Genomic DNA, 19,943 nt, shown 5'->3' with positions numbered 1-19,943 from the left:
TTGGGTCGCAACTGCAAAATTTCCGGACTTTGCGTTCCCGGTGGGAAGCCTGGACTTTTACGCGCCCAAGTTAAACCCGGAAATTAAGCCGGGTTGCGGTCGCGACCCAAAAAAACCCCCCAACTATTTTCAACTCCCACCCGCCCCCAACCCACCCGTTCGTGGGGGTTAAAATCACCCCCCAAAGATGTTTCAGAGTCTCCATTACCTGATAATCCGAACCATTACACAGAACATCAAACTTCAAACATTCTCGGAGTTCATTAAAGGAGATAATGTTTCTCCTGTGTAAAAATATAGTGGAATAAATTAACAGCTCAATATATTTAGAAATCTATAATATATCACACATTTTTCATAAAGCTGCAATTCCTGTAAATGTCACATTAACCAGATTTCTTGTAACCCTCTCTCTGACACATTGTAATCTGTGATACACCACAATGGGATATAATCAATCTCTCACAGACTAAACACCTCTCTGTAATTCTCGCTGATAGAATCATAGAATCATAAAATCAGAGAATGGTTACAGCACAGAAGGAGGCCATTTGGCCCATCGAGCCCGTGCCGGCTCTTTGTAAGAGCAATCCAGTCAGTCCCATTCATAAGAACATAAGAAATAGGAGCAGGAGTAGGCTATACGGCCCCTCGAGCATGCTCCACCATTCAATCAGATCATGGCTGATCTTCAACCTCAACTCCACTTTCCCGCCCAATCCCCATATCCCTTGATTCCCCAAGAGTCCAAAAATCTGTCACTCTCAGTCTTGAATATACTCAACGACTCAGCATCTGGGGTGGAGAATTCCAAAGATTCACAACCCTCTGAGTGAAGAAATTCCTCCTCTTCTCAGTCCTAAATGTCCGACCCCCTATCCTGAGACTATGCCCCCTGGTTCTAGACTCTCCAGCCAGGGGAAACAGCCTCTCAGCATCTACCCTGTCAATCCCTCTCAGAATCTTACATGTTTTAATGAGATCACCTCTCATTCTTCTAAACTCCAGAGAGTATCGGCCCATTCTACTCAATCTCTCCTCATAGGACAACCCTCTCATCCCAGGAATCAATCCAGTGAACCGTCGTTGCATCGCGTCTAAGGCAAGTATATTCCCCACTCTTTCCCCGTAGCCCTGCAAATTTTTTCCCTTCAAATATTTATCCAGTTCCCTTTTGAAGGCCATGATTGAATCTGCCTCCACCACCCCCTCAGGCAGTGCATTCCAGATCCTAACCACTCGCTGTGTAAAAAAGTTTTTCCTCATGTCGCCTTTGGTTCTTTTGCCAATCACCTTAAATCTATGCCCTCTGATTATTGACTCTTCTGCCAATGGGAAGAGTTTCTCTTTATTTACTTTATCTAAACCTTTCATGATTTTGAACACTTCTATCAAATCTCCTCTCAACCCTCTTTGCTCTAAGGAAAACAACCCCAGCTTCTCCAGTCTATCCACGTAATTGAAATCCCTCATCCCTGGTATCATTCTAGTAAATCTCTTCTCCACTCTCTCTAAGGCTTTCACATCTTTCCTAAAGTGCGGTGCCCAGAACTGGACACAATACTCCAGTTGTGGCCGAACCAGTGTTTTATAAAGGTTCATCATGACTTCCATACTTTTGTACTCTATGCCTCTATTTATAAAGCCCAGGATCCCGTATGCTTTTTTAACCATTAGCTCAACCTGCCCTGCCACCTTCAAAGTTTTGTGCACATATACCCCCAGATCTCTCTGTTCCTCTACCCTCTTTAGAATTGTACCATTGAGTTTATATTGCCTCTCCTCATTCTTCCTGTCAAATTGTATTACTTCGCATTTCTCTGTGTTAAATTTCATCTGCCACGTGTCCGCCCATTCCACCAGCCTGTCTATATCCTCTTGAAGTCTATCACTATCCTCCTCACTGTTTACTACACTTCCAAGTTTTGTGTCATCTGCAAATTTTGAAATTGTGCCCTGTACTCCCAAGTCCAAGTCATTAATATATATCAAGAAAAGCAGTGGTCCCAGCACCGACCCCTGGGGAACACCACTGTACACCTCCCTCCAGTCCGAAAAACAACCGTTCACCACTACTCTCTGTTTCCTGTCCATTAGCCATACACTGTAATCTCTGATATACCACAATGAGATATAACCAATCACTCTCAGATTAAACATTTTAGGGAGTAGCAGTGGGAGAGGGGCACCACACGGGGAGTGGCACTGGGTGAGAGGCATCACACGGGGAGTGGCACTGGGGGAGAGGGCCATCACACAGGGAGTGGCACGGGGAGAGAGGGGCATCACACGGGGAGTGGCACTGGGTGAGAGTGGCATCACACGGGGAGTGGCAGTGGGAGAGGGGCAGCACAAGGGGAGTGGCACTGGGAGAGAGAGGTATCACACGGGGAGTGGCAGTGGGAGAGCGAGGCAGCACACGGAGTGGCACTGGGAGAGAGGCATCACACGGGGAGTGGCACTGGGAGAGAGAGGTATCACACGGGGAGTGGCAGTGGGAGAGCGAGGCAGCACACAGGGAGTGGCACTGGGAGAGAGGCATCACACGGGGAGTGGCACTGGGAGAGAGAGGTATCACACGGGGAGTGGCAGTGGGTGAGAGTGGCATCACACGGGGAGTGGCAGTGGGAGAGGGGCAGCACAAGGGGAGTGGCACTGGGAGAGAGGCAGCACAAGGGGAGTGGCACTGGGAGAGAGGCATCACACGGGGAGTGGCACTGGGAGAGAGAGGTATCACACGGGGAGTGGCACTGGGAGAGAGGCATCACACGGGGAGTGGCACTGGGAGAGAGAGGTATCACACGGGGAGTGGCACTGGGAGAGAGAGGTATCACACGGGGAGTGGCAGTGGGAGAGCGAGGCAGCACACGGAGTGGCACTGGGAGAGAGAGGTATCACACGGGGAGTGGCAGTGGGAGAGCGAGGCAGCACAAGGGGAGTGGCACTGGGAGAGAGGCAGCACAAGGGGAGTGGCACTGGGAGAGAGGCATCACACGGGGAGTGGCACTGGGAGAGAGGCATCACACGGGGAGTGGCACTGGGAGAGAGGCATCACACGGGGAGTGGCAGTGGGAGAGAGAGGTATCACACGGGGAGTGGCAGTGGGAGAGCGAGGCAGCACACGGAGTGGCACTGGGAGAGAGGCATCACACGGGGAGTGGCAGTGGGTGAGAGGCATCACATGGGGAGTGGCAGTGGGAGAGTGAGGCAGCACACAGGGAGTGGCAGCGGGTGAGAGAGGTATCACACGGGGAGTGGCACTGGGAGAGAGGCATCACACGGGGAGTAGCAGCGGGTGAGAGGCATCACACGGGGAGTGGCAGTGGTAACTGAGCAAGGCATCTCAGCCCCACCTCTACAGCAAGTGGGTGATATTGCAGGAGTGGGATGGAATCTTTGGAATGGGCTGAGAATAGTAACCCTCGAAGCCCAAAGGAGCAGCTACCTTTATAATGGAAAATATTGATCCTGTTTCCAGATTGGAGATTGGAAGGTTGGGCTTTGAATGGCACGGAAAAGACACAGATCCCAGACCCCCCGGCCAACTGAGGGCGAATTCCACAGCTGCAATGGTCAGACTAGGGAATAAAAACGTTTCCTACCTTTGGGACAAAACTCCATCAAGTCCAGATGACGCAGCCGCCAGAAGCACGGTTACCCTGTAAGAAACAGCGTTAGAGTCATTGGACACAGGGTCATTAATTGGGCACAGGGTCATTAATTGGACACATGGTCAATAATTGGGCACAGGGTCATTAATTGGGCACAGGGTCATTAATTGGGCACAGGGTCATTAATTGGGCACAGTCATTAATTGGGCACAGGGTCATTAATTGGGCACAGGGTCATTAATTGGGCACAGGGTCATTAAAACAGGAAAACAATCAGAGACACGGAGGGCGAGAGAGAGAGATAGAGATGGATAGATAGATGGATGGATGGATGGAGACAGAGAGGGAGAGAGAGATAGAGTCCAAGATATAGGGACTGAGTTTCATCTTGTCGTAGGGTGTGAAAGTTTTGTTGCAGATTGGTCACTCGATAACGAATCTGCCCGATTCTCACTTCTGTTGAAATCAATTGGAATGAAAACCAGGCAAGTTCTATAATGAGCAGCTGATTCACAACTGGTGACAAGTCGAAAATCAACCCACGGAGAGAGTCAGAACGAGTTAGAGAGAGATAGACAGAAAGACAGGAGAGAGATACAGAGAGGGAGACAGTGTAAGAGAGACAGAGAGAGAGAGATACAGAGAGGGAGACAGTGTAAGAGAGAGACAGAGAGGGAGACAGTGTAAGAGAGAAACAGAGAGAGAGACAGTGTAAGGGAGAGACAGAGAGAGATACAGAGAGGGAGACAGTGTAAGAGAGAAACAGAGAGAGATACAGAGAGGGAGACAGTGTAAGAGAGAAACAGAGAGAGATACAGAGAGGGAGACAGTGTAAGAGAGAGATACAGAGAGGGAGACAGTGTAAGAGAGAGACAGAGAGAGATACAGAGAGGGAGACAGTGTAAGAGAGAAACAGAGAGAGATACAGAGAGGGAGACAGTGTAAGAGAGAGACAGAGAGGGAGACAGTGTAAGAGAGACAGAGAGAGAGAGACAGAGAAAGATACAGAGAGGGAGACAGTGTAAGAGAGAGACAGAGAGAGATACAGAGAGGGAGACAGTGTAAGAGAGAGACAGAGAGAGATACAGAGAGAGAGACAGTGTAAGAGAGAGACAGAGAGAGATACAGAGAGGGAGACAGTGTAAGAGAGAAACAGAGAGAGATACAGAGAGGGAGACAGTGTAAGAGAGAAACAGAGAGAGATACAGAGAGGGAGACAGTGTAAGAGAGAAACAGAGAGAGAGACAGTGTAAGAGAGAGACAGAGAGAGATACAGAGAGAGAGACAGTGTAAGAGAGAGACAGAGAGAGAGACAGAGAGGGAGACAGTGTAAGAGAGAAACAGAGAGAGAGACAGTGTAAGGGAGAGACAGAGAGAGATACAGAGAGGGAGACAGTGTAAGAGAGAGACAGAGAGAGATACAGAGAGGGAGACAGTGTAAGAGAGAAACAGAGAGAGATACAGAGAGAGAGACAGTGTAAGAGAGAGACAGAGAGAGAGACAGAGAGGGAGACAGTGTAAGAGAGAAACAGAGAGAGAGACAGTGTAAGAGAGAGACAGAGAGAGATACAGAGAGAGAGACAGTGTAAGAGAGAGACAGAGAGAGAGACAGAGAGGGAGACAGTGTAAGAGAGAAACAGAGAGAGAGACAGTGTAAGGGAGAGACAGAGAGAGATACAGAGAGGGAGACAGTGTAAGGGAGAGACAGAGAGAGATACAGAGAGGGAGACAGTGTAAGAGAGAAACAGAGAGAGATACAGAGAGGGAGACAGTGTAAGAGAGAGACAGAGAGAGATACAGAGAGAGAGACAGAGAGAGAGACAGTGTAAGAGAGAAACAGAGAGAGATACAGAGAGGGAGACAGTGTAAGAGAGAGACAGAGAGAGATACAGAGAGGGAGACAGTGTAAGGGAGAGACAGAGAGAGATACAGAGAGAGAGACAGTGTAAGAGAGAGACAGAGAGAGAGACAGAGAGGGAGACAGTGTAAGAGAGAAACAGAGAGAGATACAGAGAGGGAGACAGTGTAAGAGAGAGACAGAGAGAGATACAGAGAGAGAGACAGTGTAAGAGAGAGACAGAGAGAGAGAGACAGAGAGAGATACAGAGAGGGAGACAGTGTAAGAGAGAGACAGAGAGAGATACAGAGAGAGAGACAGTGTAAGAGAGAGACAGAGAGAGATACAGAGAGGGAGACAGTGTAAGAGAGAAACAGAGAGAGATACAGAGAGGGAGACAGTGTAAGAGAGAAACAGAGAGAGATACAGAGAGGGAGACAGTGTAAGAGAGAAACAGAGAGAGAGACAGTGTAAGAGAGAGACAGAGAGAGATACAGAGAGAGAGACAGTGTAAGAGAGAGACAGAGAGAGAGACAGAGAGGGAGACAGTGTAAGAGAGAAACAGAGAGAGAGACAGTGTAAGGGAGAGACAGAGAGAGATACAGAGAGGGAGACAGTGTAAGAGAGAGACAGAGAGAGATACAGAGAGGGAGACAGTGTAAGAGAGAAACAGAGAGAGATACAGAGAGAGAGACAGTGTAAGAGAGAGACAGAGAGAGAGACAGAGAGGGAGACAGTGTAAGAGAGAAACAGAGAGAGAGACAGTGTAAGAGAGAGATAGAGAGAGATACAGAGAGAGAGACAGTGTAAGAGAGAGACAGAGAGAGAGACAGAGAGGAAGACAGTGTAAGAGAGAAACAGAGAGAGAGACAGTGTAAGGGAGAGACAGAGAGAGATACAGAGAGGGAGACAGTGTAAGAGAGAGACAGAGAGAGATACAGAGAGGGAGACAGTGTAAGAGAGAAACAGAGAGAGATACAGAGAGAGAGACAGTGTAAGAGAGAGACAGAGAGAGAGACAGAGAGGGAGACAGTGTAAGAGAGAAACAGAGAGAGAGACAGTGTAAGAGAGAGACAGAGAGAGATACAGAGAGAGAGACAGTGTAAGAGAGAGACAGAGAGAGAGACAGAGAGGGAGACAGTGTAAGAGAGAAACAGAGAGAGAGACAGTGTAAGGGAGAGACAGAGAGAGATACAGAGAGGGAGACAGTGTAAGGGAGAGACAGAGAGAGATACAGAGAGGGAGACAGTGTAAGAGAGAAACAGAGAGAGATACAGAGAGGGAGACAGTGTAAGAGAGAGACAGAGAGAGATACAGAGAGAGAGACAGAGAGAGAGACAGTGTAAGAGAGAAACAGAGAGAGATACAGAGAGGGAGACAGTGTAAGAGAGAGACAGAGAGAGATACAGAGAGGGAGACAGTGTAAGGGAGAGACAGAGAGAGATACAGAGAGAGAGACAGTGTAAGAGAGAGACAGAGAGAGAGACAGAGAGGGAGACAGTGTAAGAGAGAAACAGAGAGAGATACAGAGAGGGAGACAGTGTAAGAGAGAGACAGAGAGAGATACAGAGAGGGAGACAGTGTAAGAGAGAGACAGAGAGAGATACAGAGAGGGAGACAGTGTAAGAGAGAGACAGAGAGAGATACAGAGAGAGAGACAGTGTAAGAGAGAGACAGAGAGAGATACAGAGAGGGAGACAGTGTAAGAGAGAAACAGAGAGAGATACAGAGAGGGAGACAGTGTAAGAGAGAAACAGAGAGAGATACAGAGAGGGAGACAGTGTAAGAGAGAAACAGAGAGAGAGACAGAGAGAGATACAGAGAGAGAGACAGTGTAAGAGAGAGACAGAGAGAGAGACAGAGAGGGAGACAGTGTAAGAGAGAAACAGAGAGAGAGACAATGTAAGGGAGAGACAGAGAGAGATACAGAGAGGGAGACAGTGTAAGAGAGAGACAGAGAGAGATACAGAGAGGGAGACAGTGTAAGAGAGAAACAGAGAGAGATACAGAGAGAGAGACAGTGTAAGAGAGAGACAGAGAGAGAGACAGAGAGGGAGACAGTGTAAGAGAGAAACAGAGAGAGAGACAGTGTAAGAGAGAGACAGAGAGAGATACAGAGAGAGAGAGACAGAGAGGAAGACAGTGTAAGAGAGAAACAGAGAGAGAGACAGTGTAAGGGAGAGACAGAGAGAGATACAGAGAGGGAGACAGTGTAAGGGAGAGACAGAGAGAGATACAGAGAGGGAGACAGTGTAAGAGAGAAACAGAGAGAGATACAGAGAGGGAGACAGTGTAAGAGAGAGACAGAGAGAGATACAGAGAGAGAGACAGTGTAAGAGAGAAACAGAGAGAGATACAGAGAGGGAGACAGTGTAAGAGAGAGACAGAGAGAGATACAGAGAGGGAGACAGTGTAAGGGAGAGACAGAGAGAGATACAGAGAGAGAGACAGTGTAAGAGAGAGACAGAGAGAGAGACAGAGAGGGAGACAGTGTAAGAGAGAGACAGAGAGAGATACAGAGAGGGAGACAGTGTAAGAGAGAGACAGAGAGAGATACAGAGAGGGAGACAGTGTAAGAGAGAGACAGAGAGGGTGACAGTGTAAGAGAGAGACAGAGAGAGATACAGAGAGGGAGACAGTGTAAGAGAGAGACCGTTGTTTTTTTGGGTCGCAACTGCAAAGTTTTCGGACTTTACATTCCCAGTGAGAAGCCTGTACTTTTCCGCGCCGACGTTAAACCCGGAAATAAAGCCGGGCCTCGATCGCGACCCCAAAAAAACAACTATTTTCAACTCCAACCCACCTGCTCTTGGGGTTTAAAATCACCCCCACAAAGAGGGAGGCAGTGTGAGAGATACAGAGAAAGAGAGAGAGAGAAAGACAAGAGAGCGAGAGATACAGATCATGGGATATCTCTGATACCCACAGCACGGGTTCACGGCCGGCTCTGACTCGTTTCGACTGAGACCGCAGTTATACTGCAGGTACTGATCTCTCTGATACCCACAGCACGGGTTCACGGCCGGCTCTGACTCGTTTCGACTGAGACCGCAGTTATACTGCAGGTACTGATCTCTCTGATACCCACAGCACGGGTTCACGGCCGGCTCTGACTCGTTTCGACTGAGACCGCAGTTATACTGCAGGTACTGATCTCTGCTACCCACAGCACGGGTTCACGGCCGGCTCTGACTCGTTTCGACTGAGACCGCAGTTATACTGCAGGTACTGATCTCTCTGATACCCACAGCACGGGTTCACGGCCGGCTCTGACTCGTTTCGACTGAGACCGCAGTTATACTGCAGGTACTGATCTCTCTGATACCCACAGCACGGGTTCACGGCCGGCTCTGACTCGTTTCGACTGAGACCGCAGTTATACTGCAGGTACTGATCTCTGCTACCCACAGCACGGGTTCACGGTTCTCACTGAGAATCTGACTCATGCTGCCCTCCAGCACTTCTGAAACTGGAGTTGGACTTTGAGCAGTGTTGCACGCAAGCAAAGCGATCTCACAGTGCTGGAGTCGGAGTGGGATCAGAACCTGGAGTTATACTGCCACTCCGTAGCAGCATAATTACAGGCAGAAGCAACCAGGAGGAGGCTTTGTTAGGGACTATCTTTCAATTGCTATCTTTTTTCAGAAGCGTCTAATTTTCCTTTTAACAAAATTAAATCAAAAATAAAAATGAATCGATTGTATGAACGTACCTGTGTAGAGTATAATAAAAACAGAAAATACTGGAGAAGCTCAGCGAGTGAGGCGCCATCTGTGGAGAGAGAAACAGAGTTAATGTTTCAGGTCGAGGACCTTTCGTCAGAACTGGGAGATGTTAAAAGAGTTAAAGTTTTTGAGCAAGTGCAGAGCCAGGGAAAGTGGGGGAGGGAGGAGAGGGGAGGAAAGAACAAAAGGGAGGGTCTGTGATAGGGTGGAGGGCATGAGTGATTAAATGACAAAAGGGATGATGGTGCAAGGCAAGGAGGGTGGTAATGGGACAGGTTAAGAAACAAAAGATTGGTCTAGAGGAGCTGTAAACGGCAGCAGCAGAACCATTACCAGCACCTGCTGACTGAAAAAATGGGAGCAGTGGTTCTGATCTGAAGTTATTGAAATCAGTGTTGAGTCCGGAAGGTTGTAAAGTGTCTAAATGAAAGATGAGGTGCTGTTCCTCGAGCTTACATTGAGCTTCATTAGAACAGTGTAAGAGGCCGAGGTCAGAGAGGACAGAGTGGGGATGGGAGGGGGAATTAAAATGGCAAGTGACCAGCAGGTCAGGGTCACACTTGCGGACAGAGGAGGTGTTCAGCAAATCGATCACCCAATCTGCGTTTGGTCTCCTCAGTGTAGAGGGGACCGCATCGTGAGCAGTGAATACAGTATAATAAACTGAAAGTACAAGTAAATCACTGTTTCAACTGGAGGGAGTGTTTGGGGCCCTGGACGGTGGGAAGGGAGGAGGTGAAGGGGCAGGTGTTGCTTGTCCTGCGCTCACACGGGAAGGTGCCGTGGGGAGGAGAGCGGGTGTTGGGGGTGTTGGAAGAGTGGGCCAGGGTGTCGCGGAGAGAGCGGTCCCTTCGGAATACTGAAAGGGGAGGGGGGGGGAAGACGTGTTTGGTGGTGGGATTGAGCTGGAGGTGGCGGAAATGGCAGAGGATGATGCGGTGAATATGGAGGCTGGGGGGAAGGAAGGTGAGGACAAGGGGGACCCTATCATGGTGCTGGGAGGGAGAGGAAGGGGTGAGGGCAGAAGTGTGGGAAATAGGACGGACACGGTCGAGGGCCCCGTCAACTACAGTGGAGGGGAATCCTCGGGTGAGGAAAAAGGAAGAATATCGGAAGCACTGGTGTGGAAGGTGGTGTCAGAACAGATGCGACAGAGACAGAGAAACTGGGAGAAGGGAATAGAGTCCTTACAGGAAGCGGGGAGGGAGAAAGTGTAATCAGGGTAGCTGTGGGAGTCGGTGGGCTTATAATAGACACTGGTTGACAGCCTATCCTGACAGCCACCCTGTGAAAAGTGTACATGGGCCATTGACTCACCGCTGTCAGATAGTGAGGGATGGCCCCCCCGAACTTCCTACTATTCATCAGTTAAGAAGGAACAACCGTGCCGTTAAATAAAGTGAACATGACGCTGAGACATTGAAAGAGAGATAAGAGGGAGTGATACAGCCTTACCTTTATGTTCAAACGCTGCACTACACTTGTTGTGTCTGTCTGAAGACTATATATAGGGAGCAGCTAATCTCCACACACATGCATCACAACAAAAGCAGCTGAAAAATTCTAATAGCCCTAACCTCAGGCATTGTGTCATGCTCTTGAGACATGCTTTGTAAACACATTAATCTACTACACCGTTCCCTACTGGCAGCAGCGCTTCTTTTAATCTGCACAGCACTGAAATGCAGCTAAAACCTCCACCAATTTTGCCTCCTGCGCTCGTCCCTTGAAGGTGGGGTACAGTTCCACAGGCACCAGTCAGTCTCCACCAACCGTCCAACCCGACCACATGTGCCCAGGGTGAAGGCTCCTCCCAAGGCCCCGGGTGGAGGCACGTTTGTTGGGGATTCACGGGGCTCCTTTTGACCCTTAGAGGCTGTGGGCCGTCACACAGACACTCAGTCGATTCTGTTTTGAGACAACGTATAACAGCAAACTAATGAAACTCGGCACGTGCACTCTGAAGGGTGCTTAGTTCTGGCTGCGAGGAGCCTCTGGTAGCTCATCACGTCACAGCCTTGGAGTTAAGGCCCGGCTGTCCTTCCCTCAGTGCCCAAACATTAGAAGCTCACTTGCTTCATGCGAAGGAAGGAAATCGTCAAAATGCAAAAAGGACATTAATAAACACGCAGAATGGGCGTGTAATTGGCAAATGAATTTCAATCTAGATAAATCTGAGGCGGTGCATTTTGGTAGGAAAAATAAGGGGGCCTCATACTGCTTGGATAATAAGAGTCTGAATGGGATGGAGGAGCAGAGGGATCTGGGGTACAGATACACAAATCACTAAAAGGGTGCAGGTTAATAAGGCCATAAAAAAGTAAACCAAGCACTGGGGTTCATTTCTAGAGGGATAGAATTGAAAAGCAGAGAAGTTATGTTAAACTTGTATAGAACCTTGGTTAGACCACACCTGGAGTATTGTGCTCAATTCTGGTCACCATATTATAGAAAGGATATAGAGGCACTGGAGAGGGTGCAAAAAAGGTCATCATTATAAGATAGTCACTAATAAATCCAATAGGGAATTCAGGAGAAACTTCTTTACCCAGAGAGTGGTGAGAATGTGGAACTCGCTCCCACAAGGAGTGGTTGAGGTGAATAGCATAGATGCATTTAAGGGGAAACTGGATAAACACATGAGGGAGAAAGGAACAGAAGGATATGCTGATAGGGAGGGAGGAGGCTCGTGTGGAGCATAAACACCAGCATGGAGCAGTTGGGCCGAATGGCCTGTTTCTGTGCTGTAGTTTCGCTGTAACTCGATGTAACTCAATCAGGGAATATGTCACGTAGCTTGTAGTCATCATTTGCATCTAATTATGATAGAGCTGCCCATATTTGGGCAAAGCTCCTAAACGCAGATGCCATTTCTGGCAGAATTGCAGCAGGGACAAGTGGGGAACCCACGGATTCTGTCCCGAATAATTTCCCAGCCCGTTTCGTTTGGATCACCCCGGGGGGGGGGAGCTGCATAACAGAAGCAGCAAGTCCTGCCCCCTTTATTTTAGCAGTATGAAAGATTAAAGCTACATTAATATTGCTCTTAGTACCTCGGCGGTATTGTTACTGTAACATTGCGATTTGCTCCTGCATCGCGATGCATCATCGAAATGATGGCCAGAGAGAGCACAGGCCGCCAGGGGAGAATCTGCTTGTTCTAACCTTAAGGGCACACTGGGCTCAGCCAGGCCACAGCGTCAGGGAGAGCAAGGGGGTGATTTTAACCCTCAAGAACGGGTGGGTTGGGGCGGGTGGGAGCTGAAAATAGTTGTTTTTTTTGGATCGCGACCGCAAAATTTTCCGACTTTGCATTCCCAGTGGGAAGCCTGGACTTTTACGCGGCCAAGATAAACCCGGAAATAAAGCCGGGTTGTGGTCACGACCCAAAAAACAACTATTTTCGCCCCCAACCCACCTGTTCTTGGGGGTTAAAATCACCCCCAAGAATCAGCCACGTTTCTGGCTACTGCTACAGGGCTACGGGGAAAGAGCAGGGGAATGGGACTAATTGGATAGCTCCTTCAAAGAGCCAGCACTGGCACGATGGGCCGAATAGCCTCCTCCTGTGCAGTACCTTACTATGATACCATGATACTAGAGGGGAAAACATAAGTTTAAAGAGGGGCCTGTAAGGTGACTGAGCGATGAGAACTCCAGCGCTCAGGAAATTCCTCACCTCGAGGTTGAGGGATGTAACATTTCCCGATTCGTGTTCCTAGCGCTCACCGGGGCACTGAGGCAGAATATCCCCGCCGAGGTATTTAAGAGAGCAGCAGGAATAACGTCATTTTCAGGATCATCAACCTGTTCCAGAGAGAGCAGGTCCCCCAGTCAATCTGTTCCAGAGAGAGCAGGTCGCCTCGTCAATCTGTTCCAGAGAGGGCAGGTCCCCCAGTCAATCTGTTCCAGAGAGAGTTGGTCCCCCAGTCAATCTGTTCCAGAGAGAGCAGGTCCCCCAGTCAATCTGTTCCAGAGAGGGCAGGTCCCCTCGTCAATCTGTTCCAGAGAGGGCAGGTCCCCTCGTCAATCTGTTCCAGAGAGGGCAGGTCCCCTCGTCAATCTGTTCCAGAGAGAGCAGGTCCCCCAGTCAATCTGTTCCAGAGAGAGAGTTGGTCCCCTCGTCAACCTGTTCCAGAGAGAGCAGGTCCCCTCGTCAATCTGTTCCAGAGAGGGCAGGTCCCCTCGTCAATCTGTTCCAGAGAGGGCAGGTCCCCCAGTCAATCTGTTCCAGAGAGAGAGCAGGTCCCCTCGTCAATCTGTTCCAGAGAGGGCAGGTCCCCTCGTCAATCTGTTCCAGAGAGGGCAGGTCCCCCAGTCAATCTGTTCCAGAGAGGGCAGGTCCCCTCATCAATCTGTTCCAGAGAGAGAGCAGGTCCCCTCGTCAATCTGTTCCAGAGAGGGCAGGTCCCCTCGTCAATCTGTTCCAGAGAGAGAGCAGGTCCCCTCGTCAATCTGTTCCAGAGCTAGTTGGTCCCCTAGTCCAGCTGTTCCAGAGAGAGCCGTCCCCCAGTCAATCTGTTCCAGAGCAGCTGCGACACTGGCATCTACTCGACAATATGGACGATTGCCCAGGTATGTCCTATCGACAGAAAACAGGTTAAATCCAACCTGGCCCAATTCCCACCCTATTAACCTTCTCCCCGTCATCATTGAAGAGATAGAAGGAGTTACCAACGGTGCCATCAAGGAACATGTACTCTATGACCCTTAGTCAGACCACCAGGTCCAGACCTCCTCACAGCCTTGGTCCAAACATGGACACAAGAGCGATGCCAGAAGTGAGGTGAGAGTAGCTGCCCTCAATATCAAGGCAGCATTTGACCGAGTGTGGCATCGAGGATCCCTTGTGGAACTGAAGTCAATGGGAATCAGGGAGAAAACTCTCCAGTGGCTGGAGTCATACCTCGCACAAAGGAAGATGGTAGTGGTTGTTAGAGGCCAATCATCGCAGCCCCAGGACATTGCTGCAGGAGTTCCTCAGGGCAGTGTCCTAGGCCCAACCATCTTCAGCTGCTTCATCAATGACCTTCCCTCCATCATAAGGTCAGAAGTGGGGGTGATCACTGATGATTGCACAGTGTTCAGTTCCATTTGCAACCCCTCAGATAATGAGACAGCCCCTGCCAGCCTACAGTAGGACCTGGATAACCAGACTTGGGCAACAAGTGACAGGTAACATTCACGCCATGCAAGGTCAGGTGACAGAAAGTTGGCAACCAATGGAACGAGTTTCTGGCTCGCGTGGTGAATACGGACTCACTGCAAACGTTCAGAAGGCAGCTGGGCCAATTGCTGAGAGTGGCCGACATAACTACAAATAAAAGGTGGGTGGGTACTGGAGGAGTTGTGTCTCCCAGTCACTGTGGGCCCCTGGAACTTGTCTCTTCCCTCTCAGGGGTTGCAGAGGAATCTCCTAAGTTGATTGAAGTTTCTTTCCCTCTCGCAGGAGATTGCATGGCTGGGTTGGTGGGGACGCGGGAGGGGGGGTCTCAGATGGGGATCATGGTGTGCGTAAGTTGTTGTAACCAGGACGGTGTGGGACAGGCAGGATGATCTTCTACCATCCTTTATTTTTGTATGTTTGGACGGAAGGCAAAATAAAAAGGTCCCAGAAAGAAAAGGATCTAAACAACTGTCTGAGTTGTGAAACTCCTGGAACATCAGTGACTTGACTCCAGCAGTTAAATATTAAACATCAGGTGTTGGACATGAGCAAATGTGATTTAATCCCTGATTGAATCATCTGTTCCAACCCTGAATGCCTCCCCAGCCCATTCCATTGGGGTGCAATAAGATCACTGCCTGTGAAACCAACTGACACCTTGAGCAACACGAATGAGACAATCCAAACCTTAATGAGCGATTAAGGGATCGTTCCTCCTCCAGCCCTACAACCCTCCGAGATCTCCGCGCTCCTCCAATTCTGGCCTCTTGCGCATCCCCCGATTTTAATCGCTCCACCATTGGCGGCCGTGCCTTCAGCTGCCTGGGCCCTGAGCTCTGGAATTCCCTCCCTAAACCTCTCCGCCTCTCTCTCCTGCTTTAAGACGCTCCTTAAAATCTACCTCTTTGACCAAGCTTTTGGTCACCTGTCCTAATATCTCCTTACGTGGCTCGGTGTCAAATTTTGTCTGATTTACTCTCCTGTGAAGCTCCTTGGGGATGTCTCACTACGTTAAAAGTGCAGCATAAATGCAATTTGTTGACTGGGAACTGCCAATAATCACACCCACATACTTTCCACCTCAGTTAATGGCCGTATTCAGAATTTAAAAGTTGATAATTATTGCAGGAGAGCAACACGTGAAACCAAACAGGACGAGATACGCCCAGATATGTAGAATTGGCTCACAGTTTCGAAACTCTGGTATTTTAGGGTGGTGATAATTCTATCTGGATAATGCTTTAACTGCCTCATTACTGGACCAATCATTAGCATATCCACATAACCAAACACAGTTTTATACGTTTAATTCTCCACTTCCAGTTCCCACCCTGCTCTCCTGAAGACAGTGGGCAATGTTGGGAGTGTCACCCATGGCAGTAGCTTCATTGCCTGAATCACCACCATTCGCTCGGTGTCAACCTGGAGAGTTAGATTTACAGTGTTACGATCACTGCCAAACCCCGATTGCAAAGTGACCAAGGTTGGGAGCTAAATATTCCAGGGTACGTGACCTTTAGAAAAGACAGGCAGAATGGAAAAGGACGGGGTGCAGCCCTGATAATATAAGGACAGAGGTGAGAAAGGATCTCGGCTTGGAAGATCAGGAAGTAGAATCAGTCTGGGTGGAAATTAAAAATAACAAGGGGCAGAAAACACTGGTGGGGGTAATTTATAGGCCCCCTAATAGTAGCAATACCATTGGACAGAGTATTAATCATGAAATAATAGGAGCAACACAGAAATAGGACACTTGGCAAAACCAGTCTGAATTGGTGTTTATCCTCCACTCCAGCAGGGCCCTAATCCCATCCACCCACCCTGTTCCCAGATCCCTTTATTCCCCTGTCCTTCAAACACCAATCTAACCCATTCTTCAATGATGACCTGGTCTCTGCTTCAGTCACTCACTCTGGGAATTCCACAGTCTCTGTGTGAAAAATGTTTCTCCTGCTCTCTGTCCTAAATCTCTTACACTCAATCTTATATCAATGGCCCCTTCAATTCTCGACCCCCTCAATCACTGGAAACAGACTCTTTCTATCTACTCTGACCCATCCCCTCATAATTTTAAACACCTCCATCAAATCTCACCATTTAATCCCTTCTCTTCCAAAGAAAACAGCCCCAATTTTCCCACAACTATTTGTCGTTCCTCATTCCAGGCAGAATCCGAGTGACTCTGTCTTGTCCCCTCTCGATTACCTCAACACCCTTCCCAATAGTGAGGAGCCCAAAACTGGGCCTCACTGAGGTTTTTAAGTAGATTCACCGTTATATCTCGACTTTTATATTCTGCACCTCTCACCATAAAAGCCAGGATTCCATTAATTATTTTTTAATGACCGTTTCCACTTGGGTTTTTACTTTTAATGTTTTGTGAAATTGACCACCATCTTATCTTTTTATATATCATTCTTCAGGATGCGGGCGTCGCTGGTGAGGCTGGCATTTATTGCCCATCCCTAATTGCCCTTGAGAAGGTGGTGGTGAGCCGCCTTCTTGAACCGCTGCAGTCCGTCTGGTGAAGGTTCTCCCACAGTGCTGTTAGGAAGGGAGTTCCAGGATTTTGACCCAGCGACGATGAAGGAACGGCGATATATTTCCAAGTCGGGATGGTGTGTGACTTGGAGGGGAACGTGCAGGTGGTGTTGTTCCCATGTACCTGCTGCCCTTGTCCTTCTAGGTAGTGGAGGTCGCGGGTTACCAATATTCCACTTGCAGAGGCTAATAATGAATCCCCTCCGACAGTGCGGCGCTCCCTCAGTACTGCCCCTCCGACAGTGCAGCGCTCCCTCAGTACTGACCCTCCGACAGTGCAGCGCTCCCTCGGTACTGACCCTCCGACAGTGCAGCGCTCCCTCAGTACTGACCCTCCGACAGTGCAGCGCTCCCTCAGTACTGACCCTCCGACAGGGCAGCGCTCCCTCAGTACTGCCCCTCCGACAGTGCAGCGCTCCCTCAGTACTGACCCTCCGACAGTGCAGCGCTCCCTCAGTACTGACCCTCCGACAGGGCAGCGCTCCCTCAGTACTGACCCTCCGACAGGGCAGCGCTCCCTCAGTACTGCCCCTCCGACAGTGCAGCGCTCCCTCAGTACTGCCCCTCTGACAGTGCAGAACTCCCTCAGTACTGACCCTCTGACAGTGCAGCGCTCCCTCAGTACTGCCCCTCTGACAGTGCAGAACTCCCTCAGTACTGACCCTCCGACAGTGCAGCGCTCCCTCAGTACTGACCCTCCGACAGTGCAGCGCTCCCTCAGTTGGAGGGGCAGTACTGAGGGAGTGCTGCACTGTCTGAGGTGCCGTCTTTCGGATGTTAAACCAAGGCCCCCCTCTGCTCTTGGGTGGACGTAAAAGATCCCACAACACTATTTCGAAGAAGAGCAGGGGAGTTCTCCCTGGCGTCCCGGGGCCAATATTTATCTCTCAGCCAACATCTTTAAAACAGATGACCTGGTCATTATCGCATCGCTGTTTGTGGGATCTTGCTGTGCACAAATTGGCTGCTGTGTTTCCGACATTGCAACAGTGACTACCCTTCAAAAGTACTTCATTGACTGCAAATCACTTTGGGACGTCCTGAGGTTGTGAAAGGTGCGATAGAAATGCAAATCTTTTTTATTTATTTGAACAGAAGTCTGAACCCGTTTGTTTAAAATGCCTTCAGCAAAGTAACAGAGATACCAGAGGCCTTCAGTGTTTGATCACTAACATCGTCAGAAGACACTGCCAGTGTTTTCATCGCTCATCTGTATTTCAGACGTGTTTAAACTTATCGGTGGGTGGGGGCGTGGGGAGAGAGGGGAAGGAACCCCTCGCAAATACTGACCCACTCCCGGTCACCCTGTGCGATTAACAGCACACTCTTAGAAGATTCTGGCCAACTTCTGTACAAGTGTCAGCTGCCCAGGGGGAAACAGTGCTTTCACTGTAGAAAACAGTTCGTAAACAGCAATTGAAGTAACATTTTTAGAGCACTTTGTCGTTTTAATATTCTATCCATCGCCAATTAAAAATCTTACGTCTGCACTCACTTCCTGTTGACGTTTCCCCATTATAAATTCCTATGTCCACATTTATAATGGCATCCGCCAACATAAACTTGTCACTCTGCAATTGCATCATCCCTCCCCACAGTGGTGGCACCTCTGGCAGGAGGGTGCAATTATAGTGTAAAACAATTTTACAACACCAAGTTATAGTCCAGCAATTTTATTTTAAATTCACAAGCTTTCGGAGGCTACCTCCTTCCTCAGGTGAACGATGTGGAATTATAGTGTCACAATTATAGTGTGACAAGTCGACATAGCCAATTCCCATTATAAATGTTAAAAGGATTTGATCAAGCAGATACGGAGAAACTATTTCCTCTGGTGGGGGGAATCCAAAACAAGGGGGAGTAGACTTAAAATTAGAAGTAGGCCATTCAAGAGGGAAATCAGGAAGCACTTTTTCCACACTAAGGGTCGTAGAAATCTGGAACTCTCTCCCCGAAAAGGCTGGGGATGCTGGGGTTCATTTGACATTTTCAAGACTGAGAGCAATAGATTTTTGTTGGGTGAGGGTATCATGGGATATTGGAGCAAAGGCGGGTAAATGGAGTCGAGGTGCAGATCAGCCGTGATCGGATTGAATGGCTTGAGGGGCTGAATGGCCTCCTCCTGTTCCTGTCCCTAACGTTCCTAATACCAATTTAGGAATTTACAATGGAAATATATAAAAATAAGGACTTTAAAATGGGGGCTGAATTGCCCTGATCTAATTATGCCCTACTCTCTGACCCCACCTCACCCAAAGTCTACACTTGCCCATGACTTTCAGTGTGCGGACTGCCTCTGGAGATCGGCTGGGGCACTGCGTAAGCTTTGTCTTCACACTGGCTTTATTCGTGTTTTGGTGCCAGCACTTCTACTCCACCTGCCCATCTTGTATTAAAACTGCAGAGGATACTTTTAAAGTGGTGCCTCAGCTAAACTCTCATTTTTATGGTGCAATATTGTAGAGGGGACAATCCTTGGACAGGTGATATTCACGCCCACCAGTGGTGGAGACATTGCGGGGGATGGGGGGGGGGGCGGGGGTAATGAGCAACTTTGGGATGAGGGTCAGGCAGGTTCCACAACAGGCAAGCGATGCAAACTTTGACCGAGCTTGTGGTCACCTGTCCTAATGTCTCCTTGGGTGTCAAATGTTGTCTGATTTACGCTCCTGTGAAGCACCTTGGAACGTTTCACTACGTTAAAGGCGCTGAATAAATGCAAGTAGTTGTTGTTGACCCACTCTGGGCCTTGCCGGCTTAACAGCCCCCGCGTGCATTGAAAACTGCTGCCCTGTTTCTCTGTTGCTTCAGCAACTTTACCAGCATCCAGTGACGGGGTTTTGATATAAATCCAGTGATGGGGTTTTGATATAAATCCAGTGATGGGGTTTTGATATAAATCCAGTGGTGGGGAGTTGATGTAGATCCAGTGAAGGGGGTTTTGATATAAATCCAGTGGGGTTTTTCTTGCTATAAATCCAGTGTTTTTAAAAAATATATATAAATCCAGTGAAGGGGGGGTTTGATATAAATCCAGTGAATGGTTTTGATATAAATCCAGT

At 48.9% G+C, this 19,943-nt stretch overlaps 1 protein-coding gene across 1 annotated transcript in view; it reads right to left on the bottom strand.

Annotated features, from left to right (window-relative positions):
- The window catches only part of LOC137304870 (uncharacterized), a 28,141-nt gene extending 13,023 nt beyond the window's left edge, over nucleotides 1-15,118 (bottom strand). The window contains exons 1-4 of the mRNA XM_067973666.1: nucleotides 15,028-15,118; nucleotides 9,161-9,219; nucleotides 3,603-3,659; nucleotides 209-284 (exon numbers count right to left, since the gene is read on the bottom strand). Coding sequence (XP_067829767.1) covers nucleotides 209-284; nucleotides 3,603-3,659; nucleotides 9,161-9,219 — 192 coding nt within the window. The 5' untranslated portion in view covers nucleotides 15,028-15,118. The remainder of the gene's footprint in view (nucleotides 1-208; nucleotides 285-3,602; nucleotides 3,660-9,160; nucleotides 9,220-15,027) is intronic.
- Nucleotides 15,119-19,943: the final 4,825 nt, after the last annotated feature.

The sequence above is a fragment of the Heptranchias perlo genome, chromosome 39 (genome assembly GCF_035084215.1).
Source record: "Heptranchias perlo isolate sHepPer1 chromosome 39, sHepPer1.hap1, whole genome shotgun sequence".
NCBI classification, from domain to species: domain Eukaryota; kingdom Metazoa; phylum Chordata; class Chondrichthyes; order Hexanchiformes; family Hexanchidae; genus Heptranchias; species Heptranchias perlo.
The sequence above is the reverse complement of the archived record's forward strand: the minus strand, read 5'-3'. Positions and strand labels throughout refer to the sequence as shown.